The sequence below is a fragment of the Mizuhopecten yessoensis genome, unplaced genomic scaffold (assembly GCF_002113885.1).
Source record: "Mizuhopecten yessoensis strain PY_sf001 unplaced genomic scaffold, ASM211388v2 scaffold2711.2, whole genome shotgun sequence".
In the NCBI taxonomy this organism is placed as follows: Eukaryota; Metazoa; Mollusca; class Bivalvia; order Pectinida; family Pectinidae; genus Mizuhopecten; species Mizuhopecten yessoensis.
In genome coordinates, this window is record NW_018485984.1 from 1246025 (window position 1) to 1273365 (window position 27341).

At 33.0% G+C, this 27341-nt stretch overlaps 1 protein-coding gene across 1 annotated transcript; it reads right to left on the reverse strand.

Annotated features, from left to right (window-relative positions):
* On the reverse strand, positions 1–27341 carry LOC110445099 (homeotic protein ultrabithorax-like). The gene is made up of 2 exons (XM_021489491.1): positions 26755–27341; positions 1–3221 (listed from the first exon to the last, which is right to left on the reverse strand). Exons 1-2 carry the CDS (start codon positions 27242–27244, stop codon positions 2926–2928), a joined length of 786 nt encoding a protein of 261 aa, XP_021345166.1. The 5' UTR covers positions 27245–27341; the 3' UTR covers positions 1–2925.

The window sequence follows — 27341 nt, forward strand, 5'->3', positions numbered from 1 at the left end:
ACAATATTTGAATTTATTGCAATTTTTCTCGTTTTCAGTTTTATGCCTGTAAAGAATGATCGACATACATACACACATCCAATATGACAAATATAAAAAGAAATATATTTACCCCTTACAAGACTACAATAAAGAAATTTTAGCGCCCAGCTGAACAAAATTAAGCAGGTAACACCTTGAGAGATCACTTTTTAATCTAAACTACCTTATACCTTCTATGAAAATATATCTTTTTAATTCTCTCTCACATGCTGATTTAAACCAAATGCAATACTTGCATTTCAGTATTTGGCATACATATTTAAAACAAAGGATCTATAGAAAATAATATAAAAGATGTTATATAGTTTGGCCAACCGGGCGCTAAATATATGTTTACCCATTGAATCGTAATATAAATATTTTAACAAATAATGTTCCAATGAAAATTCAATTAGAAGATTTCTCGTTTAAACGTGGACCTACATGCATATTAAATATATACATGTATAGTTCGATAATACACGGCGACATTAAACAAAACATGGACATTGAAAAATGGTATATTAATCCCACAATTTTGTCATATGATAACATAGGTGTATATAGATAAATTACATTTGACACAATAGTATATTGACTAAATACAACTTTCGTTTTATACCCTTATAATAACTTTTGTTCCACGAAGATTAACCTGTTTTTCTGATTACCTTAATTACCTAAATGTTATTAAAAATAAAATGTACAAATTGTGCGTTAAAGAAAGTATAATTGACATATCGTTGGTGAAATTGCTGCTCTTTGTAACTCCAAATCGTTTAATCATTACATTATTTTCCGGTTGGTCTATGTTGATTGAACTATTACACTATGTCATTTACAAGAAAGGGCACAACCAAAATGTTTGATTGTTCACTCTGAGGATAGAACATCTGGACAACCATTTACCATGAATACATATGTTTTTCTATGTTTGAAATGCTAATCTTATATACAAGTTATTAATGAAAATGTGTTATCCCACTTTTTGTAGATCAATTTTAGAACAACAAAGTTATCGTTCATGTCTGGTCGTATCGGAGATGTTACCAATATGCATACATATATATACAAGAGAAAGAGAACTATCTTTATAATATATAATGTACAAAAAATATTACGAAAGGTTAAATTGACTATTGATATCATAGTTTTTTAAGACAAAATCGAACAAATAAGATATAAGTGCTCAAAACGTGTATTTATATTATACCAAATATGGCTCCATGCTTTTGGCATACAAGAACATCCTATAAAACACACAATTAGCGGGTGACTGAATAATTACGTTATCACCTTAGGCTATAATTTCGAAGTAAATTTGGCAGTTACATCACACTTGAGGTGTCTAGGCGACGTTTGCACCATTTATTTATTTTCAAAAAAATGATGACAGGCATGATAAGTGTTAGATAATAATAGTTTCCAACATATTTTAATAGACTGGCAGTTTTAGACCTCTTGTCAAATATCTAGGCGGTGGTAGGAAGTTAAATTGTCAAAAACCTGACTTTTACTAACTTTCCCAGTGGTATGGCACATGATTGGTATGTTTGATAAAGATTTGTCAGATAATACTTCTGTACGAAATCTTCTATATTTTCTTGAAGAGGTATCGGTTATTCTGATATGTAACATATGCGAAACGTGAAGATAAAAGTATGTAGTCGTAACATTAATATCGATGTAAATAAACAATAAATCAAATATAAAAATCCTTAAATTAAGGAATCGCTCGTTTTTTAGGGATAAGGTACATATGACAAAATTGTGGGAAAATAGGAATGGGTGACACCAGAGATACATAACGATTATACTTAACGCTAAAGCAACATATTAAAACAAGTTTTGACATTTGTAATAAAAATGTATTTAGGAAAAAAATGATATATCTGCCATCCCTGATAGTCCTGGTCAGAACAGTAATCAGATGTTTTCGACATCAGAATGAAGAAAACTTTAGCTTAGATCGAACACTTCCTTGGTAGAAAATACATTATGAAAATTAGTTAAAAGTAGGACACCTGGAACAGGTCATCTAGAATATCAGAAAATAAAGTTTAAAAGAACCATTTATTGAAATGTTGAGATAATAAGATTAAATGAATGGATTCAAATAATATAACAATTATGTGGATTTCAAATTATACCATGGACCTCTCCCTATATGAATCGTATGAGTTAAGGTAACTGTTTTATAATGCCACCTACAATGACCATTCGATATATTTGCATAACACTTATATGAGTTTTAATGAGTTAGGGAATAGCTAGCATCGCTATATTTAGAATGCACCAACATTGGTGTGCAATGGTTATGTGAACCTATCGATGATAGGTGCCTATTTCTCGTTTGGTCAGGGTTCGTTGAGATAGCCAGACTTCCTGACAGGATGTGTAGCTTGCCACTGAAAGCCCTATACAAGGAACTACAAGTTCTAGTGATATACAGTTCATCCCGTATCTAAAATGACTTTCTAATTGATGTATAGAGTATCATTTCATTCGATAAGCTTTCTCTATAATCCAAACATTTCGTCCGAGCTGTTCAACAACCAAGTTAGAATCAACCTCAATATTTCATACACATCCACATCATACTACATTTGTCATGTCATCGCTAATCTTTCCAAGTAAATAAAGTCAACATCTCATCATATAAGTATTAAGGTTTCTCGTTATTGGTGAAGATTCTCGTTTTGAACAGGGCACTATTGAGTCAAATCCAACTCTGACCCCAATGGCAGTAGAGAGCATGCGCTTCCTCGGAACTGTTTTTTCCCTTTGAACCACCGGTTGGGCGGGAGAACACTCATTTGTATCTTGTCGGAGAAGCATATGGGGGAGCTATGCTCCGTACAATCGTTTTGCTTTGGAGGTAGGTTCCGTTTCACAAACTGACTTTCAGCTTGACGATTCAGCTGGAGAAGGTGGACTGGTCGGTACAGTTCTTGATCCCTTTTCTGATATTTTACTCTGTTCGTTTAGTTCCTTAATAGCTAGAACTTCTTTCTTTTCTTTCATTCTCCTATTTTGAAACCATATTTTTATCTGTCGCTCCGTTAGACACAACATATGAGAAAGCTCAATACGTCTCCGCCGTGTGAGGTAACGGTTGAATTTAAATTCTTTCTCCAGTTCTAGGGTCTGGAACCTTGTATACGTCTGTCGCCCTCTCCGTCGCTGATTTGAATTAGGTCCTGAAATATAGAAAAGAAAGTAAGTGATAATGTTTTCCTCAAAGTTAAAAAACCGACAGGGATCGGCAAATACAGAACATGCTTCAAGAACACACTTAGCTTTGTCACAAGGTTGTAGAATGACTAAACACGTTGTCATGTAAGCATCACATGCGATTACACTTCACATAGATTGTAACTACCCTCAAAGGAAACCCGTAAGGTGAGTCGGAAATCGATCCTTGGTGGTCTTACCAAAACATGATATGCCTTCTACTGTGTTTATAAAAAAACAAAGAAGGGGAAGGTCCGGAACCAGCCATTGCCAATCTTTTCCATGCTTTACAACAAGCACAATCGGATTACAGTCCTTTCAATCATTGATTAGCATGGCCGTTTTGTTACACTAGCCGTTGCCTAAGACAAAACTAACTCAGTGTATGACACACTTGCATTTCTGTAGGGTATAACATCTTGACCTCCTTGTCTCAGTCCTTGAAATGACTACAACAAGTCAATGTACTCATTCAAAAGGAACCGGAGGATATTACCTTACAATCGCATAACGATGAACAAAAATGTGTATTGTTTAAAAGCAGAAATGTTCAGTGCTATATGGAAGGTACCGAATAACCCAAATGAATGGTTTTAATTACATTGACTGAATTCAAAGTCACGTTGTAAATTATTTTTTTCTGGATATAAAGGAAAACTATTTCTATAAGCTGACACTTGATATGGTTCGATTTGTGACGTAAGTGTGTTGAAAGCTTGTACCAGAGTTCACGTTACTTTGTATTCTGATAAACTATTTGCTTGTTATCAACCTTATAGTGGTCATCAGATACATGTACATGTATATTAATGTACACGTACATGTTTACCACCTACGGGTAGGCCATCTCATTACGGATAACTATACTTTGTCGTACAATGCCAGTGAGTGCAAACACCACTCTGCTGGTTAACAACGCCATGTAAACATATGCATATACCATTATTTACCTACCGTATTTAATCTAGTAAATATAATCAATAATAATATGTACTACAATTGTGATATACTTTAATATAGTTTTATTAAAGCTACAGTTTTTATTATTTGAATAGTTTGTAAAGTAAATACCCTTTGATTTTCTTTTGTTACATATACTGTAAATCGGTTATTAATAACCAGTTGTCAGAGATGTAATATTTCACATTTACACTCTTTCAAGATAAGCGAATAAGCCCTTTTTTTCGATGGCGGAGTAATTTCTTCTATCGTCACTTGGTGCACTATTTACGACTTTGTTGTGATAAATTATGTTCCAGTTTCGAGGTAAAAGATAGAGGGCCGTCCATCAAACTGGGTTTAATTTGAACAAAACTTTGGCATGCCATGTCGAAGCATACCGTGTTGCTATAGCATTCTGATACAGTAAACAGACAACCAAAGCCCGCTAGTTTTATTGACAATGTTTCTAAAATTTACGGTAGATAAGATGCTATCTCGCAATAAAATAATGCAATATCTTTGCTATAACATCGTATAAAAAGCGAGCTCTCTTAACAAGACTGACGGCTGGTAACACACCTTGAAACCGATAGGTAATAAAACTTTGATCCGTCGTTAGATACGGTAGGGCCTGGATCCCAGGTGTGGACGCGATGTGATACGGACATATATGATACTATACGGAACAATACACTCTCCCCATATGATAGTTTATCATGCATCCTGTCTTCCGAGAAAAAAGACACATACAATATATCCTCATAATATTAGGTTTATGTTGTGTGTCAGAAGAGGATTCGTCTAACAAGCTAAGAGTAACCTTATATATCTACAAGGGGAAGTCACAACAACGACACCCGAACACCCATGTATCGATACCTTTGATATACAAACAATATTTTATTTACTTTGATAATAAGTGTTTTCTGTAATGTTTTACTTATTTATTTACATGAATAAATTAGCATTTATATTATCTGAATATAATACGCTGACAATGTTGATATAAATGTATATTTGTTCCGATGTACCTAAACTTACGATGCAATAACAACTCTTGCTAGTCGCTTTTCTTTTCTTTATATACTGACTTAAGGGCCGATTTATCCATGTGTGTTTTCGGGCAGTATATTTAATCATTAAGTGTTGATGCTTTTGGAAATTTTAAAGTTGTGCGATTATACAGTGGTTACTTTTGTCCATGTGCATTTAGCAATATATTTTAAAATTCTGAATTGATTGATTCTGCATATTTTTGGATAATTTAGTTATTAACAGTTAACCTAATTTCAAATCATAATAGGGTCTTTATAATGTGTCAATATACAAATACAGCTTGCAATTGAATAACTAACAAACTAAATTTAAGCCGAACTATATCAATAATGTACAATTGAACAACACCTATTTCTGTATGCCATTGGGCGGTAAGTCGGTGTGAGGGGACGGATCAGCAGGTCGTCCGGCTGGGTTCACTGGCACAGGGGAGGTCCTATAGCTACCGGCATAGTTAACAAACAAACCCGAAAACACGTGGTAAGCCTAAATAACTCCATAACAATATCGCTTACCAACCCATATTTCATTCCAATTGTTAATTTCACTGGGTGATATACACTGAAACAGCATCATACGCTTGTGGGCTCTAACCAACCAAATAAATCAACTCCAACTTTGTCATACACAATGGAGTCTATCTCTATGAAACCCCCTTCAGAAAAAGGAACAGCCAATATATGGCCGTGATTTTTTTTTGCGTGAGGTAAATGGCTTTTTATGAACGATAAATAATCCCAACCCACACCACTATAGCTATTTTACCATTTAGATAATGTTTCTTTTAATGTTCGAAATTTGCTCCGGCTCTTCTAAGTTTTCAATAAATCATAATTTGCCGCGGTTATTCGCATTCCCTCTAGTTATTTTAAAACGCGGTCATGCCACCTTCAAATCTAACATTTTAGCACTTTGAACAATTAGAAGACATTATTTTTCTCGTGAGACCACTGCAAAAACAGCTTTGAATTACTGTCCGACTTTTTACATGATGTGTTAAAAGAGGGCCATTTAGACCGATAAATACCGCTGTGTAAATAACATTAGAAGATAGCAATTATCATCAGAAGGCAAAGATCAGCTTCAAATTACCAGATGGTTATATGAAATTAACTTTGGTATTGATGTGTATCATACACGTGTTAGGTGGCAATCAGAAAATGTAAGGAAATCTACCCTTCTCATTAATTACGCTGTACTTATTATGTATACGTTGGACTGTGATTTCTTTATCGTTTTTATCTTTCTTTGTAATTGACATAGATAATCTCTGGTCAAAGTCTTAATTCAAATGCTTTTTGCAATTCTATATCCGGAAATATATATGCATGGCAACATCACGAAATGTTGTTATTTTACATTAGTTTTAGTTATGTAATACGTGTGTATTTCGTGTACAACGATGCACGTGTATAGCAATGCGCTTGCAATACATATACATTACTTTGCATTGATCTTGTTAACATTAAAATATTGCCTAACTCGTTTACACCTGCAATGCGTATCGATGGTGCCTTCGCCATTCACCAGTTTATGCTACTACTTATTGAGATGTTCTGTTATTCTACTTAGTGTGTTATTATACTGTAAATGTCTATCTTCTGTGTTTTCGGATGAACTTTGTGTTGGTCTATTCCAGTAATACTATTGTATGCTGCTGTGCACCAATATAATCAGCAATTTGCAGCAGACACATATACGCTATATACCATTGCAACTGTTTACTTTGATATTTGAGATGAAATGGACATTCTAGTGGGTTATTATTACCATAGTATAGGGAAAGAGTATGGTCTGCCATTTGCTTTGCATTACATATTTCAACTGCAGTTGTTTCATCGTAGTATGATTCCATAATATATTTATATATATATTCTATGGATTAATTTCAAGTATATTCCTATCACAATTGACCCTGTTTATCCAAGTTCGTGAAATCCATTTAAGGGTACAGGTATGGTTACACATACAAGTAATTAAACAGATTGCTTAACATTTTTTGTCATTTTCATTGTTACTGTAAGGCCTATGGAATATAGCGGTTCGAGAATTCGTTCCCTAAGACGCAATGTTCCCTGATTATGGATATCGCGATGTGGAGCCATCAAACATGATATACGTTTTCCTTTACGAACATTGAGATTTCATTAAAATCAATCAATATAAACATTCAGAATGCAATAATAAAACGTATGGATATATACCTGTATATGTAAGCATCTTTTTTAAGACTTTCACAAGTAACGCTTTTAATCTCTTGTAGTGACACATGTGAAATTCAACACCTCTTTTATTGTTGTTTTATTTAATTATTTCACAATAACTGAATTAGATACGTAACACAAGAAAAACTCGTCTCTAGAGAAAGTCTTAAAAACAGTTTTCTAATACAAGAAAGTATTCTTTAACCTTATTACTACTATTTGTAGCTAAATCACTTTACGAAGAAACGATGTCAGATATTTTGCTTTGTTGCATTTCACGTGTCAGTTATGCATTGATCGTGTCAGCACTCATTATCTACGAATGAATACAGTCGTTTGAAATTATAGAATAAACAAAAATTCCAAATACTTCACTTTGAATATTACCTAGCTATGCAATTCATTGTTGTGATTTGGAATAAACCATTGAAACATTATCATCTTCAGACAGACATGTTATTAGTTAAAAGCACCAGAAAATGATTATCGAAATGAAATGTTCCATGATATTTAGATATAGACAAATAAAATGGCTGCATCAATTCATGTTTTATCAAATGAAATATATTTCATTAGTTTGTCATATTGTTCTTAACAATGAATCTTTTCTAATTTAGACACAATATCGTGATCATGAATATTCAAAGTATATAGAACATAATTTTACTGTATAAGATGGCGTTTTGTCAATTTGGCAATGGACACAATATCAATAAGACAATCTGTTTGTGTTTCCTTATTTTTCATTATTTCTGGACGGTTACTGAGCATTCAAACAGTAACATATGTGACTTTGGAAGAAAGTTTGTTACTAGCCTACGCATATGCAAAATAAAAAAATGAAAAAATAAAAATATGCAAAACATCTCTCTTACACTTTCCGTTAAAACTGAGTTTGTGCCCAATAATTTTGAACTCAATTGGATGTTTTATTGCTTCTGAATTCGTTCAGGTCACTATGGAAATGGTATCTAACGGTAAAACAGAGTATACAAAACATTATTTTAGACGAACACGCCAAACAAAGCATATATACTGTGGTGGTTTAGAAATGTGCTGCTCTGTAAGCAGTCAAGTTTTTTAGGCAATGCCAGTGATTGATGTGCCTGGGTATACCCAAGATATGCTATGATGAATTTACGTGTAACTGTACACGTTTGATGTTTGGGTACAGAACGCGTATTTATTGCTGTGAAGCACACTGTTTCAATTACAATGTGGTTGTTTTATTTCGATAATGACCTTAAGATTTTGTTAGCCGAGATATATGACAAATGTTAGCCCCCTGTTTAATTAAGATGCATTACAGTTCTGGCTGCTATGCTTAGTTTCCGTATTAACTGTTATCAAAAATGAAGCGAGGTCTTTCTAAATATACATTTAGAGATATGCATTCGGGTTCGATCGTAAATGTACAATGCCGTAGAATCATGCTATTTGAAGTATATTCCCTGTCTACTGAAATGGCTTCAAACACAACATTGGTGCTCCCATTCGTGGTTGGTTTAGGTTTGAGATAAAAATGATATAAAATACACATAAAAAATTGATGATGGACAGATTTACTCACAAATGAAGAACAAACCTACCATGTGTATGTGCTGAGTTCCGTTTTATTTATGAATGTGTGCGATGCTTAAAGTGTTTTCTGATCAGGACCTATACTGGAGTAACGTGCGTGCTGCTTGTTTTGCTAGATGTCTATCGACTGTAACAAAACCAGGCTTATCTATGCCTTGAAATACTCTTTCACATTTGCCTCTGAAGATGGTATCAGACATATCTCGAATTTGACAGATAAACAATAAAATAGCATGACAGTTGAAGTCAATGTTTATATCACAAATAAAAAAGCATCCCTGTTTGATTGATAAAGAAAACAACAATTCGATTTTCGTTAAGCATATTCTTCAACCGCTTCCCAAGATCCCAAGAGGTGCATACCCTAGCCAGCTATAAAAGTGCTGTATTATCAAGAGATACAGAAGAACTGCCTTTACCATTTTTCAAGACATGCTATCAAACGCTTGAATATTAAAACACGATAGTTTATGTACAAACACGAGGTAGCGTGCAGTACATTCTACGATTGTACATTTTGTATAACAGTTACAGTTTAGCAACACCGCTTGGGTCACAAGGGGTGATGCATGAACGGATACATTAAGCAGTGCAATAAGCCCGTTGAAATTTTATTAACGATATTGTCTAATCTTCGAGCCATTTATGCTGATGTTTGTTGGACCAACATCGAAATTTTACAATCTAACACTTATGCTTTTAACACCAATGCCGTTACATACAAGCTATATATCCAGTCACGAACCAATCTCACGCAATCGTTATAGCAGGGTCCCATATACATGGAAAACTGTATGCGAAACAATAGACGTAGCTAATGTTGCAAAGATGTGTAGTGTATATGTTTAAACAGGTTGATAAGAACAACTGCGGCTAGCAATTCACCGTTGCTTTGACTAAATATATATATATAGATAGATTTGTCTTCGATCTGATATGATTTTGATGGAACATTGAAGAATTTCACCATAAGCTTGGAATTACACAATAAGACACAATTTGATTTCTTGGTAAAAATACGTTCAATAGAAGTGTATATGAAATATTTATTTAGGTTAATAATATTTTCCACCTCTACCCATGCGAAATGTCAAATGTACGAAACCAATAGCATATACATCTATGTCACACGGGTGTACACCTAGACCTAGAGTTACGGAACTATGCTTTTACACACAAAAGAAATCGCATGGGCCAAAATGTGCAGTATCTGTTCGGCTGATATTCTAACATTCGACGTCGTTTTACATTGAATCGTGACGTCACAACAGGCACCGACAAGGTAATACTCAATCAATTAAAACATGTTCTGAAGCGTTTTGTGTGTACTGGGAAGTTTTCGCCCAGTCAAATATTCACCCTCTTCCATTAAACTTCATGTTCGCCTAGTGTTTATTTTGCCCTTCACATGTAACTGTGAAGGCAATAAAACGTGTTCTGAAGCGTCTTTACCGTTGGTATACCACTTGTTTTCACTACTGTATACAGGGAACATTGCGCCCAGCCAAATATTCGCCCTCTTCCGTTTAAATTCATGTTCGCCCAGTGCTCATTTCGCCCTTTGCATATAATTTGCCATGTATTGCATGTTGTGTACTAGGGTTCATTGTCAGGATGAAATCGCCTTAATTGGGGACGGCAAAACAGGCAGAAGTTCAACAGTGGCGACAATTTCCCTGTGTACAGTATTCCGAAATATGTTTTTTTGATATTGTATTACCTAAATAGGTGTAAACAAATGCACATCCATTTTTTCGCATTTGCAATTGTTCTTGTCGATTGCAGTACTAAGATCACAGTGAACATAAAATGTAAATGGGTATTTGTATGTTGGTACAAACCGTTCAATTATTCACATGTTAATCAATTAAATAGCACGAGCTCTTTTCTCGTACCTATTAAAAGTAGTTAAATGATAATATAAGTCAATATATTCTAGTCTGATGACGGAATTGTTCACTGGGCATGTAACACAATACCATCACCACAGCATGTTAAGGTGTAGTGAATATAACTACACACCATTAGTTTATCCTGCTGTACCATTTCCACAAATGATTGTCTATTTTACTGATACACAAATATCCTAAAACTAAAACATCGGGAGGGCAATGAAACTGAAGTTATCTTATTTGGGTTATGCGGATGTGAACCTAAACACGTCAAGAACTGATACGGGACCATGAATCATCCATTGTACATGTACGTGTACATGTAGCTAACATATATATCGGTATTTCTTAACCATGTCAATATTGTGTACCTTCTGCAACCCAAGGCCTATACTATTCAGCTAGCGGAGTGAGAATTACCTTTGTCATTTTCCTATATTTGATTTGATTTTATATCTGATTGTTTTACATAAGTTTAGCATAGCTAAATAATCATCCATATTTATGCATATGCAAAAGCTATTGAGAGTTAATAAAGTTTATATACACAAGAGGTATATGCAAAACTTTTTGCGCGAATATAATAGCTTAGTATTTTTAAGCTTTATAATTGATTTGACTATAGCATCGACACTATACTACAATAACATCAGACAAAATAACCTTTGGACGAATTGAAATTGATAGCTATGTTATATATTTATTTGATGAGGTGTCATATACATTGACTCGACGGGTTTGCCAAAGCTTCGAAAACAGGTCAAATATTTCGTCAAAACGTTTGCAAAACTTGAAAAAGTATTTACCTTCGAAAAACGAAAGTTTTTACCACAGTCTTTTATCAACTAAACATATGACAAAGTATAAAGACCAAACATATTCCGATTGTCAGTTTCAAGTTCATGTTCCCTAATCACTTGGCTCTTCAGGGAACAGTAGCCAGAAAAGTTTCATGAGGGGCGGAAGTGAACTTGCTATTTCTTTCTTAATTTATTTTAATCCGTCCACACGGAAACTGTTTTAGTATATATATTTATTGTTAAAAATATATAAACGAGTTCATATCTTCTCTACATGACAATTAATCACATACATATGAATATGTTTTTAGTTGGCATGCATATTTTTGTAATTATATCGTGGTTTTCTTGTCCTGTCTGTGGATCACATTGGCTAAAACTGTAAATCACAGCTAGGTTTACACCAATCTGTGGGTGGGGTTTGTTGACAAGTCAATTATAATATATGATAAATAGGTGACAAAAAACAAATAAAACTGACAAAAGCACACCTGTGGTGTCAGAAAAATGAATCTAACATCAAAGACAAATGGTGCGATTTGACCCTTAGCGTATACAGCCTACTTGGAAATACAGATTTTGGCCACCGTCCACGAATAAATATTTTAAAAAACCTGATTTTCTCTTAGTCGGGTTATACTAAAGCTACAACATAGATTTAATACGTATTAATTACTGACGTTAACACATTATTACTCGTTTATGATACGTGCATATTATATTATCATCGTAGATCACGTTGATACACTAGTTTTAATATGCATTGGAGATTAAAACGCCACTAATCAAGGTAGTAAATTTAAATGTTATGTCGATTCAAAATAGAAACCAACTTTTTTCTATGATTAGGAAAACCGTTAATCCAAATTTGATTTAAATAGCAACACCTTATATTGTCTTTCCATATATACGATACAGGTAGTTGAGCAATAATATTTCAATAACTTGGTGATAATTTCAAAACTCGTACATGTTTTCTAGTAATTTGGACATTAGTAATCAAAGCTTGTTTCTAAAATAAATATGCCTTTATGAGTTTTATCATCTGCAAAATAAGAAATTACCTACCTAATCTGATATATAATTGCTTATCATATTATGTGATTGTTTTATATTTCTGGTATAGAAGTTTTACACTTCCTCCGTTCATAATCAGATGGTTAGTATCAGTAAGGCAGTATGCGTTAACTATGATAAATTAAAAGATTAAGGATACTTGTTCATCATTTTTGAAGTATTAAATATCAAACGTTTTCATGAACTGGTTTTAGCGTCTTCGAACAATAAAACAATTATCATAACTGCAACGCGAACAATTTATTAAATGTCAGTAATCAATGACTAATTTTTCTGACTGGATCTATAGAAGCACAAATCATCAAAATGACCGCTGAGATATCTTATTTAGAAAGTTGTATCAAACTTTAAATCATCAAATCTCGCCAAATTATGTCATTGAATCAGTTGTTTCCCATGAACAATATTTATGCTATACTAATATTATTTTATAAATCTTTAACTGCAGAACACAAATGGGGAGGAGATTCATTTTGGAGTTGTATCACAGGTTTGTTAAAGCTACAAACCCATTTTGCAAATAATAATATTATAATTGGGAACATCTCTGTTTAGTCTTATAATTATTACAAAGGAAAACTGTCGAACTGTGTTTTCTTTACAGAAATTGTCGACGTATGCTCATTTTAATTAAATTCAAATTCGACTAAAAATGGAGTTGTGACACTATAGTACAGCCATGGTTGCGGAACAACTGATCTGGTGATACATTGTACACTAGTAATATTCGAAAGAATGAAATCTGATATTACTGTATATTTACGTATGTTTTTAATCGTACATAATTAAGATGAATTAATGTTTCAAATTTCGACGTCGTTAATGACTAGGCGTGTATTTGAAAATAAATTAGCAAAATTGTGTAAAACTTTTCCTGACACTTTACGTTACCAGGGAAAATATAATCCCTCCTGACAAATAAATAACATATCCAGGGTTTCCTTCCAAAAAGGTTTCAATATACGCTGCAGAACGTTTACGGTAGTCATGTTGACATGAATTTGCAGGGTTTTATATATTTTTGTTTTCTTTCTTGATAATGGAATTAGCAAAATGATAATGTTTTTATTTATTTATTTATCAGTTTTTGTTGTCGTTTGTGTTTGTGTTTGTTGTGTTTATCTAACGTTCTCCTTTTCTCCCTGTTCTTGATGCTCTGATTTGTGTCGACATCTGCATGTAAGAGTTTAATGATTTGGTACAGTTTTACCTTTATTTTTCCTAAATAACATTGTACACTGTTTAGGCGTTCAACACTTTAACTATAGGTCCACTTTAAAAAGCCTTCCATTGTAATTTACATCGATAACAGCAGAGTAACGAGATTAAGAATATGTCAACTATACGTGAATATTACAGCTAACAATGTTTACTGACAATAGACAAATCTGCATATACGATTTATTAAAATATACGAAGATATAATTGGCAGTTAATCGTAGCATTGCATATGTCATTGGTATGGTACACCATATTAGTTTGCAATTTTAAAATGTATATCCGATACAAATTGTACATTCTTTGTACTTATTTAATCGCTTTAGGTGTAGAACTGAAAATGTAGCTCAAAATATTTTGAACTTCCGAACTAGTGTGTGCAATACATCATTACGCAAATTAAGCACATTGTAACGACATTAAGATGTTCTCGTTTCTGTAAATATCAATTATTCATTTGAAGAAAGCATTGCTTCTGATATACAGAAGTCCTCTTACAAGAATCTTACTTTCTGATGCTATCACAATCGATCGAGGGATTGTAACGTTATTCATTTCAGATCGCAGATACATTGGTTATTATCATTTTGCAGTTAATAATTATCTGGAAACATATTTAGAACAATAATACAATATGGTTTTATTTCAGATGTATTCAGATTATTCTGCATATTATGTTTAGTGTTGTCAACACCTCAAACTTGTCCTAAAATATTGCATTTAAAGAAAAGTTTTGATACGCGATTTTTAGTAACTACAGTGTGTACAAGACAGTTCATCTGAACGGTCAAGAGCTGCGGGCAACAGGTTATTAGGTTCAGTGTTGGGGTGAGACAAGGGCGAACTCATATATTTTCTTTGCTCTGTATAGATACCTACTTTTGTTGTCTATATTAAAATTATCAGTAATAAATGTTGATATGTGGCCACCTGTACCATGCCGCGGGGCGTCGCTCCACTTGACAGATATCCCTCTCGCTTGACCACGTGGGGTCAGTGACGTGAGACGTGCTACGGTTTCGAAACATCAAGGTGGCCAGAAAGATCAGCAAAACTGATATGCTAATGTGTCCCGACACAGGTGTTCATGTCTTTTTCTCTCAAGTTTTGTTTAATTCATTATACGGACTCTAGCTTCCCATATCCCAACATTTGTATCTGATATTAACTATACAAGGTACGCGGTTTCCTCTTGCTGGATCACTGGTCAAAGATACGACATCTGTAATATATAGCCGGCTATCCCTTGGTAAAGATCAATCAATATAAAAACACTCAATACCATAAACAATATCTCTGCAGTGAAACGCTCGACATTCATTTCATTACTAAAATGTTAAAGCTATAATAGAAGTTTTGGATGATTTTTAGAATAGTTTCATGTGATATACTTTTAACAAACAACATAGGATCAATTTGAAGTTTATTGATTTATTATAAAAGCAGAATATTGTTCGATGGCAAGTAACATAATACAACAATATTTCATTGTGTAATGACTTGACAATAACAACGATTAAACAATAAATGCAAGACAACCATTATAAGTTTTAATGGCTGTTATATTAGAGATAATATGGAAATATAGGTTAGTTTGGCAGTCAGACTATCGGAATTGATGTGTTATGGTTCAATATGAACGGAGAGTACTATTTACAATGCAATGATAAAGTCAATGATTTAGTTGTTTTATATAGATACGCATTTCTTCCCTGGCGTGCATTTTAGTGTATATGTGTATCCTATATATTTGGACATGGACAAAATCGAAACCTTGTCATATTGTAACATATTGAGTTTAAAAACATAATAATAAAGAAACACATATATGAAACATTTAAAAAGAGGGAAAATGAAAAACTGAAATCATTGACGGTTTTTGAGGTACGAAATGAGCATTGCATACAGGCTTTACGGTATCATCAAGTAATTAAAATAGATGCCTATTATATGTCTACATGATAAAATATAGCTCTATGTAATTTGTAATTTAGTAGTTTTATCTTTTGTTATTCATAAAGTACACAAGTATTATTTCCCTTTTTTAACAAAACATATGCGTTGAAATAACACATCATTCGATAAGGTCGCGATAGATATTAGAAATATGGATAGATCAACCTGTAACTTATTTATGAAATTATCTGTTGTCTGTCGTTTATCTAAAAATAATACCAGTCGTCTGAAAAAATAAGAGAATTTTATCTAGAACGTCCTGATCGATGTCTTAAAAATCTCCGGAGCGAATTGATTCGTTTTTATAGAGTTTCGCGTGTTAGCAGTGAATACAAAACGTATTACCATGCACGTATGTGTGAAAATGTGCAAAGCCGGATTTGTCCACCTCGGGGCATTGTTACAGTGTCACAGTTACGGATATACATCTACTGAGACAGAAATACACACACACACACACACAGCTGACAATACAACGTCTGTTGGTAACGTCGGGAAAAGCACCGTATAACCGTACAAGCGATTACGAGTGTCGTCACTCCTTTACTATTGTAGCTACACAAAGATTCGATATGTTTCATTAGTCACTGTTGTCGAACAACAAGATTGAACAGGGCTTGAACAACATCTTACAGTTTATAAATTATATTGAACAGGATCCTACAGTATGTAATTTAACTATTAGTGGTGTGTTGACATGAGGATTGACATGCATATCCTTAATCTGTTGGTGATGCACATGATAACTAGTATCTTGTCTGCGGAGAGGGTGAAGGACAGTTCATGGTATTCTATATGTCCTGAGTGGCTTATTATAGTATATGGTAAACTGTATGATGAAGCCATTCGACACTGTTACATATGATAATGTATGGGCATTGATTGCAATTATTGCTTAAAATTTATAATTTTAGCTGTAGTTGGATTCAGCTATATTTAAAAAGGTGTAGTGCTTATTCTTATAAATATTTAATATGGGGTTGGTTAATAAGCATGACCTGTGTAAAGTATATCGACAATACAATTTGACAAATTGTAGAGAAGGAATACTATCCATTGCCAATAATACTAAAGCATCATTATTGTCTCAATAATGTACCTGGTAATTACTATATCATACTATACATAAATTGAAAACAAAACCCTATGACTGTTCGTACCTTTATTCATCCAGTATGTCCGTTATAACTAGATCACCTGCTGCCAAACTCTTGACTCTAGTGTCTGCGTTGGAGTGAAACACAACATGAGATGGCACTGAACGTGGGATATCTGATCTGGTATCTACCTTCATCAATATAGACAAGTTATTAAACTGCATCGATATAAAAGAAGCTTTAACGACAGTGCAGAAAAGGAATTTGTATATCCAACCAGTCATATAATCTGCACTTTTACAATATTTTAAAAAACATGTTAAACTTGAAAAAATGAATCGTCCTGATAAAAGTCGGTATAAGAATTTTATGGGCAAAGGTCTGCATGTTACCAATAGATATTCATGTATACAGTTACTGAACTGCGGCTGATAGAGGTGATTGTGATTACGGGTTCATATTTTATGGGTTGCGATATTGTATATTTTAACCGAGACAAGGCCTGCACTATATGCAAAATTTCCCGCGAAATAAATATAAATGGGGGTATTATGTACTGTATCTGAAGGGTATATTATTTTCATAGGTTATACATTGCATAACTATATTATGTGTCATATTACATTTTTAATAAGTGATTATTAGCACATTAACACACCTTATACATGAATGGTATTTATAGTATGAACGTGGAAAATACAGTACAGTTTGCAGTCGAAAACGGTGTACTATGTGCAAAAACTATGACCTTGACACAAAAATGGCGCGAATATATCATGCATCGAGCTATATAACAAATCACGTGATAAAGAACAGCATCTCGGAGTGTCTGGGAATCTCGTGTAAACGGTTTGTCACCTCCGCTGGCAATAAATCTCAGAGATGCAGAGAAGAAACTGATGTAATTTGTGTGTTGTGTTACAATGTTATTAGAGGGGAGGAATGAATATTATTTATTATGATATATATTCTTCAAACAGCCGAGAAGACCATTAATTGTACACGATGTCTGGAAGTAGACCGTTATAGGAATGTTATTAATTTACGACCATTGAGGGAAGTCCAGTATCGGAGGTGGTCGAGACTGAGGCAAGGCTCTCTACCTTGTGACGAACATTTATTTCATTAGGAAAAATGTGATAAATTGTCGCCAGAAATCAAGGGGACATAGCTCCAAACAAATAGGTTGTAGAGCAGTTTGTTACTTGGAATCACTGTATTTTATTGCATTGTCAAAATGATTGTTTCTTACTGATTAATAGTCTTATTGTATGATCTGGATATTCGGCAGTATATGAAAACCATTGCATACATTTTTTTGTGTATCAAACATTTAATGATATCTATTTTGACGTCACAAAGGCAATTGTATGACGCCATATGTTAACGACATTTTTGTCTGTTTTAATACAGTTTAAAACTATCATTTTACATAATGCGCCAAATATTTTGATAAGTCATTCATACAATGTGATACACTCGCTGAAACTCGTTTTCTAAAAAGAATCTGAATTTTGGATCCTCTTCATATTAGTTTAATTTTAAGTTTGTCAATAAAGTGTTAAACAGCTTATCGAAAATTAACCGAAATAAATCAAAGCAATGTACGCTCTCAATTTACTTAGACAATGAGTGTGTATGTTATCTGTATGATCGATTTTGTTCTATTTGACAATGGGTACGTGAGCAAGTAGGTTATTAATATACCACATTTTTATATCGTCAAATGCAACTGAGACTTTGGAAGACTGTATATTCCAATACCTGGCCTCAAATGTTTTGCTGACATTAGCGGTGATATTGTGCTTGCTGTGGAAGAGCATGGTTAATATATACATTCTTATGTATTTGCATGTTCAATTGTATCAAAATTACATAAGAATTTACCGCACAGTTCGACAAATGATAATAATGAAAAAAAACTTGGAGATTGTCTATAGAAACCTTTACTACATTTTATGTAAGAGTGGTCCCATGATACATAAATCTATCCGAACAAAATGAGAACAATCTTCTGAGAGAGTTTGTTGCATAAGCTAAATAATATGCTATTTGTCATTTAATACACATTGGACATTAATTAAATTATGAAAACGCGTCTCTATGTATACGCACAAATTTATCCATCTATTCAGAAGGATTTGAAATTTAATTATGATATTAATAGCATGAACATATCCCCATCAAATCGTACAGATATCATCACCATGGCATGTTGCATAGAAGTAAATCAAGTGCTGGAAATACTGGAATAAAAAAAAAAAAACATTACAGAATCTGGACGTTAGGCAACCACATACTGTTCAGATTTGTCTGGAGGTTGATGCTCAAGGATGAGTGAGCTCATTATGACTATCTTGTTTTAAAACCAACATCAAATTGAGTTGAAACACCAGTATATTTAGTAACAAAAAACATCAGTCTGTAAAGAAATTAGTTATCTACAGTTTACAGGAATGTATTCCTACTGCGTTTCATTTTCCTAGAAAGATTAAGCGTATTGGCTGATAATTAATTGTTCTTAACTGAAGTCTCGTGGATGGGTTTGATATAACCATGCTAGTTGGTTACTACATAGTGTTATATGTTGCCTTTACACGAGACACGTGCCTATTTTATGGCGATATTTTATATGAATTTTGTTTATTTTTTATATGTATTTTACATCATAAAACATTTTTACTAGGTTGACATCTTGAACTTTGTGAATGATGACCCAGTATAAGAGATAGGTAGTGAATAAGGCTGTAAAATAACTATCTCAATATTGAAATATATAGCCTTCAACAGATATAAAAAGGCATTTTCTGTCAGCAAAATCAAATGAGTGCATATGTTTGAAAACGAATATGTGGTGTAGCGAAGGGCTTATGTTTGGAGATTTTATGACAGTACGGTACTAAATATCCCATAATTTCCCGACATTAAAACATAATTACACACCCTACGTAATTTTATTTCAATTGATAGTATAATGTTGGTGATATATGGTTTCATATTCAACCCCAGGGCCTTTAATTCTGCTTAGCATTTTTATTTGATATCAGCATGGTTTAATTACGTTCATCATACATTATGACAAAACAGGCATAACATCAATAATCTAGTCCACATACAATCATTATAGCATTTGGGGTCCATATGTGTTTTTACACACTAATCTATCCGTTTGTTTGTGTTAATAATGACGCCGTGTTTTACCTTGACGTCAATTGCAAACTAACAATAAAAACGGATACAATTCATTGTTCAAATCTTTAATGAATGAAACCTATGAATAATGATAAAGTTATTGATGATTGTTAATGGATTTTAAAGCATATGTATGCTAATGTGTGCATAGAGGGGATGAATGATAGTGTAGAACAAGTGATAATGAGTGAAGTTTATTTCAGTTTTTTTCTTTGACGTCATATTTCCGATTCATATTTATGGCGTAACATAATAAATACATATATTGTTATTAATATTTTACTTTGCCACCGCCTCTTTTTCACAATAGGTCTGTTATATTTCTTTCTACATCAATGATAATAATATGATTTATACATTTCTAAAATGTAAAGAATTAATAATGCTAAAAGCAAATAGTCGGTGAAGCTAAATTGACGAAATGAAACATTACTGCTTTTTATCGGACTTGGTTACATCCTATTAACATATAACTGATTTCAGTGCAAGTTTCTATACACATTTATTGGGTCCACAGTTAACTGGTGATAACAAATACTGGAATGAATACGCTTAATAACTACCACCTTACATGAGTAGCTTAGACATAGTTAATTGTTCATTATTATCGGTTTTGTCTCTAATTGATCAGCATCCGTCGTTTTGACCTTTTGAAGACACGTTATTCCCCCTATTTGACCGTCTAGGGTTTCAAAATATTTATTAAATAAATTGGTAAGTGCCTAGCGATGATTTAAGGTAGTATTTGATGAGCTTGTCGGATTACCTGAGATCTACCGCATGCTGTAATGTGTATATTCGGACATGGGCATGACCCACTGTATATAACAATACATCAAACAGATTGTAGAATAATGCGATAATTATGCTACATCACCTACTAAAGAGAAGGTCGTATCACACGACACAGAGGTCTGATCAGCCGGCGTTATCGACTCGACTTGTTTACGGGCGATGACTCGGGCTGATACGTACTTGAACCAATTAGTACCAACAACTCATTAGAAGCAGACAACACAGGTAAGGCTAAATCACAGTTACAACAGGTTAAAATTTCGACAATCCACCGCTGGACAATCCAGGCGATTTACACGGTGCAAATGAATAGAGAAATAATATTAGCCTTGACTTTGTCTGCTAGTGCGGTACTTCCATTATAGTTGACAATGTCATCAGGGCTTAGAGGCTATATAGAAAACCTGTTTCTCTTCTTTGATGTTTTATTTATGTGTTTCAAATGAGTATTATTGAAAGTTATCTTATGTATAGTTCCCCGCGTGTGTCACCTATTTTTCATTTCTGCACTCAATATTTTAAGTTATCTACCGTCATGTGTGTTTAAGTATTTACTTCAATCACTCAATGACTATTGGACAAACAAAATACTTTAGCAGCGAATAATGTTGCCAGGTATGTTGCCGTAACGATCAAGATTTGGGGGATAAAGATGCATTTTATTAAGTTATCAAAAGGTAATAAATACATTGAAAAATCAATAAGGAAGAAGAACGCTTTGGATTGTTAGTTGGATAGGCCACCTAGATATCAAATCTTTTGGAACATGATATTGAAACTTGTACATGACGTTGTGGTCTCTATTTCAACGCCATGATTCAGGACTTTATTTCAGCCTGTATTAAAAGTTATATTTGTTCACATTCATTCAATACGACATATACAGCACAAAACAATAATGATTTATTTCTATTAGTTTTCGAACACTATATCTACCAATGTTAATCAATATATAGCCGAAGCTCAATGACATTTCCATTTAAAGTAGACGTATATATGCAATTCATGTTGAATAGAATTTGTTAGTGATAGTGATGTTCCTATCCCTATATGTCTGTGCACGAATAATGACGGTTCACTGCCTAAGACATCAACGAATGTGAAATATCAATAACATCGGACGTCAAATTCTCTATAAATTGATCATATCGCAAATGAGGAACTGTATTGATTTCTCTTGGTTCATGATTTCTTAGAGAATTGCATTACTCATCCCGGTAGGATTAACATCGTGCAATATCTCCAATGTATGCGATAGATGCAGTCGGCATTCTTAATCAAATCAACACCAGAAATGTATCGATGACTTATGCTAATATATATTTATATTATTTTCTTTTGTACTTACTTGTACATAATAACAGTATTACCCATGTGTTCTTAACCAAAGGTGATAGCAATGGTCTTGTTTTTATAGAATTTAGTTCAGAACAACACAAACTCATATAACTGCTTTACGACTTATTATATACACTGCTGTTTTATTATTTTATCATTATTAGGCATATTATTTAGTAGACTAGAAATGGACAAGTATAATACATGAATAGCAAAATGGTCTTTGACCTAATTTATAGGACAGTATTTAAGTAAATGGCTATATGAATCTTACACTAAACATGTAAAAACAGACCCTTAAAATGGTGTTTTCGGACACAACTTTTCCAGAAATACCTGCAGATGTGCAAATGATTGCCTGAAAATTGATCAAGTCACATCTAAAACAGAATTGAGTATTTTTCTATGATCTGGTATAACAGAACGACCAGAAAAAGATATATATACAAACTGTTTTGCGCACACAATAAATATAGAAATAACCAATAATTCATATTGTCATGTCTAAAAGATAATTATGCGACACAATATTGACTTAATTTTTGACTATGTGTTTTTATAGAAATAAACATTTGATGCTGAAGAATATTTCAATGTAAAAGTCAATTTATATTCGTTTAACCATACGTCAGTTTATATATGTTTATTTGAAATCATACCCACGTAATACATTTATATTACAACGTATCTTAAAATGATCAAATAATTATTCATCAGGGCTTCCATACAAACATTAATTACTTAATACGTAGCATATGTAAATGATGATCAATTAAATGAAATATTGATCTTTTTGTATTTAAACCTTGTAGTATGTCTGTAATATACAGTTTAAGGTAACATATTACAAGATTTTTTCTGTCTTTTTGTAACCATATTAAACATGTTAAGGATTTATTTTGAAAACAAAGTCTATACAATTTATAAAATTATGAAATTATTTTCCCCTCAATACAAGTTGTTCAATTTTAGACATGTAATATTATTAACTAATTACACATCTGAAATGTTAGTGTAAACGTTTTACAAAACTGCATGCATGTGATGCTATAAGACAAATTTGTCTCGTGATGAAAACCCACAAGTATATGATAGTATTACTGAATACGAAATGACGGCCTACCTCCATGTTTTCATTTCCTTTTCCCAAAACCAAATAACTCAACTTATGTAACATTAACTAAAACTTATTTCACAGAATGAGATGGTTCATAATGACACTTGGAACATTAGCAATGGTATCTGTTGACATATCATGATACACATTGTAATGCCTACAACATTAATACTAAGTTAGAACATTTAATTTAAAACAAAAAAATGCAGATGAAATTATTTCATTCTTTTTTTTCCTATTTATATATTAAAATTAAACTGATTTATACATTAGTTAAGTATTTCCACAAATTTACATATCGCCTTTGGATGCTGTACCCACTTCTGTCTGCCCCTTAGGGCTAAACTGCTAACACTTGTAAAGGAATAGGTTCATATGAAAACTCTTTAATATCCTGATGTTTGTTATCACCTTCCATTTTTTAATGTGGTGTTAACTTTCACAAACAGTTTTAAACATTTTCAACATTTATGAATTATATTTGTTTGAGTCTGTTTAAATTTGTATTAGCATTTGAAATATTGTACTTGTGTGAACACGCAATATCTTCATATACATCATATGAATAACATAGAAGTGTAAATAATTGAAAGTCATCTATTGAGAAAATAACAAAAAATAAGTTTTTTTATTATGATTAGTTACAACAATGTTTTAAGCCAAAACATAAAACATATTTGTTTAAACTGTTCACTGAATTACAACAACTAAGTTCTTGAATGATAAAAAATGAAATATAAACAGTAAACTGACCAATAAAAACATTATCCATTGTTTCTAAAGAAATATTAAAGGTGGAATTTGATAAGTTGTTTGATATGTACATATATTTAAGCATCTATGTGTTCTTTATTGTTTTCATTAAATCAGGTAGAACGTGAACAGCAGCACTAATAATGTGCTTGTTTTAAAACCAACGAACCTTTCCATATACCTACTGTCATTGCACATGTGTCAATTTCATGAAAGAAAAAAAGTGTGATTTTCAATTGTTTATTTATTTGATAATCTCGACAATTCATTTTCATAAACATGATTATGGATAAAAAGACATCATCCACAGTACAAAATAAAACGTATCGCAGGGGAGAGTACTCTTGCTTTGTATCGGTAATGTCAATTGTTCAACTGATATGTTTAACTTCATATATGAACTGATTGTATGCTATTTAAATACTGTTAATGGACAGGTATTTATCTATGAACATTTTACATTATTGCATATGGAAAATATAACTATAGTTTGTAAGATTTCTTTTCGAAAAAAAAGAGTAATAAGCTTATTTTTCACTCTTTCCTAATTGACTGAAATGGATAATGAAATTGATATATTATTGTTAATGTGAACGTCAGTGGATTTGCAAAAAATAAGTGTGATCTCAAATATTTAATTAACTACTCATAATCAATCAGTGACACATATCCATTATAGTCTAAGCTATACTATCATTAAAACGCATGTCTGCTCATTTTATAGATCAAATATTACTTTCTCTTTTTGTGTTAAGACCTAACGTGAAACAGAGTAAAAATAGAGTATTTTTTGTGAAGCAACTGTGTAAAATGTTATTTTTTTACCTGCAGTTAGCTTATTATTCAAACTCAAATTTCTCTATTTAGCTTGTAATGTCAGTCATACATATTAAATAGTAGAGATCTGTCATTGTTGACAAACACGTACCACTAAATACTCCAGCACCATGTTTTGTTATGTATTGCATTTTGCTAATCGTGAACAGACATTTCATTCCCGTACAAATAACCTGACACAGGCAGGAATTAGCAATGCATCACACTGTAAATAGGCCTGACATCAGTATGTAGGCTGTTAGGTTATTCTGTGTAACGATTTGCCTCACTGATTGTGTGCAGGTAAGCATTGACAGGGGGACAAACACATTTGAATATTTCAACAGAATAGTCAAATTTCTGGCTTATTTAAATTCTTTCTTGAGGCAATACTGTCTATACCATCAAATAAATTAGGGTTATAATGTTAAACATATTTGTCCATACAAATTAAATATCATACATAAAATGTCTTGTTGATATGGTATTATTTGTTTATTAAATTATATTTATATAGGCATACAAGAAACAAATATGAACTGATGGTTTTTTGTACTATTTTCAATTTTCTATTTTATTCTCGGACAAATTTCTTTTGATAATCACAAAGGAAAGCAGATATAATCCACCAGAGTTTTTTATGCATAGTTGGTGTGAATGTTGACAAATTCTGGCATTTGTTCCTATATAAAATTTAAATAGGATGTTCATTTGCACTTGTCTCAAGTCATTCTCCTGATCCCTTCTCATGTTGTTCTCTTGCAGCATAAAAAGGCAAGACAAAACCATAAAACCGCCATGCTTTCCGGATTTTATGAGCGTATTACCATTTTATAGTAGAACTTGTAGTGTTACAGCAGGGGGAAGAGTATAAAACCAAGTATTCAGGTAATTGGTAGGCTTTTAAACCTACTTGACGAACAACATCCCTTTAACCGAGAGTTAACATTTCACGGTAACAGCTTCTTGATATAAAAACATTTAAAATGTGACAATAAATGTAGCATTTCAACTAACTTGTAAGGCTTTTTATGTTAGTTTTAGTACAAAATATGAAACCTAAGCTATTTAGAGAAACCTTATTTTTGTCTGTGATATGGTTAAAATGTCGTATTGCGGATTCATTCTCATCAAATGTTATGCGTTAATGAAATTGTATATAAACATCTAGCATACCTTGTACGCCTCCTAGCCATAATAAGTAAACGCAAGTTTAGCAGGGACACATATAGTCGTACAGAGTATAGGTGATGTGTTCTAACATATTCATTTATTTTAGATTGTTTTCATATTTATCAAAACATGAAATAAATAAATAAATGGATGAACCTATTTATGAAATTATTATACCTGCGATACAATGTTTAATAATTATTTCGCTGTGTAACTTAAACAATAACATTGAAACTTGAATTCATGTAGCTAGTGTATCTCCGTGGCAGAATGTAAATAAATCATAAAATCTCAATGACTAGGTCAATAGAACACCTGTCGACAGCGTACTGTTTTACAACAACATATTATGACGGATTAAACACGCTCACTGATTGCCTAAAGAATGTGTTATATAACTGATGGTCTTGGTACTTACCCACATTTCCTGTGCACACGTGAGCAAGTGACCCGTTTACTTTTAAAACATAGATATCTAAATATGTTACTAACCTACTATAGACATCCACGGGTAGAATGATGGCGGTGTTTCTCCTTCGCTCGGGGTGGCTGGGGTGCCGGTGGAACAGGGACTTAGAGGTTCAGCTTTGTTGTTAGTACCGTTCGTTGTTAATCCATCGGCGGAATTGTCTCTGAAGCGTAAATTACTGGGAACACTCATATTCGGGTAGAATGATGATCGTCCCGCCTGCAAACCCATCCTTAGGTCGTGACTTCTGTGTTGCTGAAGTGCCTCCATGCGACATGCTTCTGCCTGGTAGGACCCCATATAATATCGGGGAGACCGATAGTCTGTTGATGAGGGACATATTTCAGGAATATTTAGAAAATGATCCATATATGTTGAATTTTCTGTTGATGTCGAATGGATGTCATCGCCTGGTCTAGTAGAAGCAGTGGGGCGCATAGGTAAATACGAACTCATCCCCAGTTTCTGTGATTGAGGGTACTTGTCAGCGATATTTTCACAGGACGAAACCATCTATGGAAGCGAAAATTATTTTAGTTCCTGAAAATCCTTGACTATAGCACCTAAACACTGCAACCCTTACAACAGATAAACTAACACATTTCCTAGT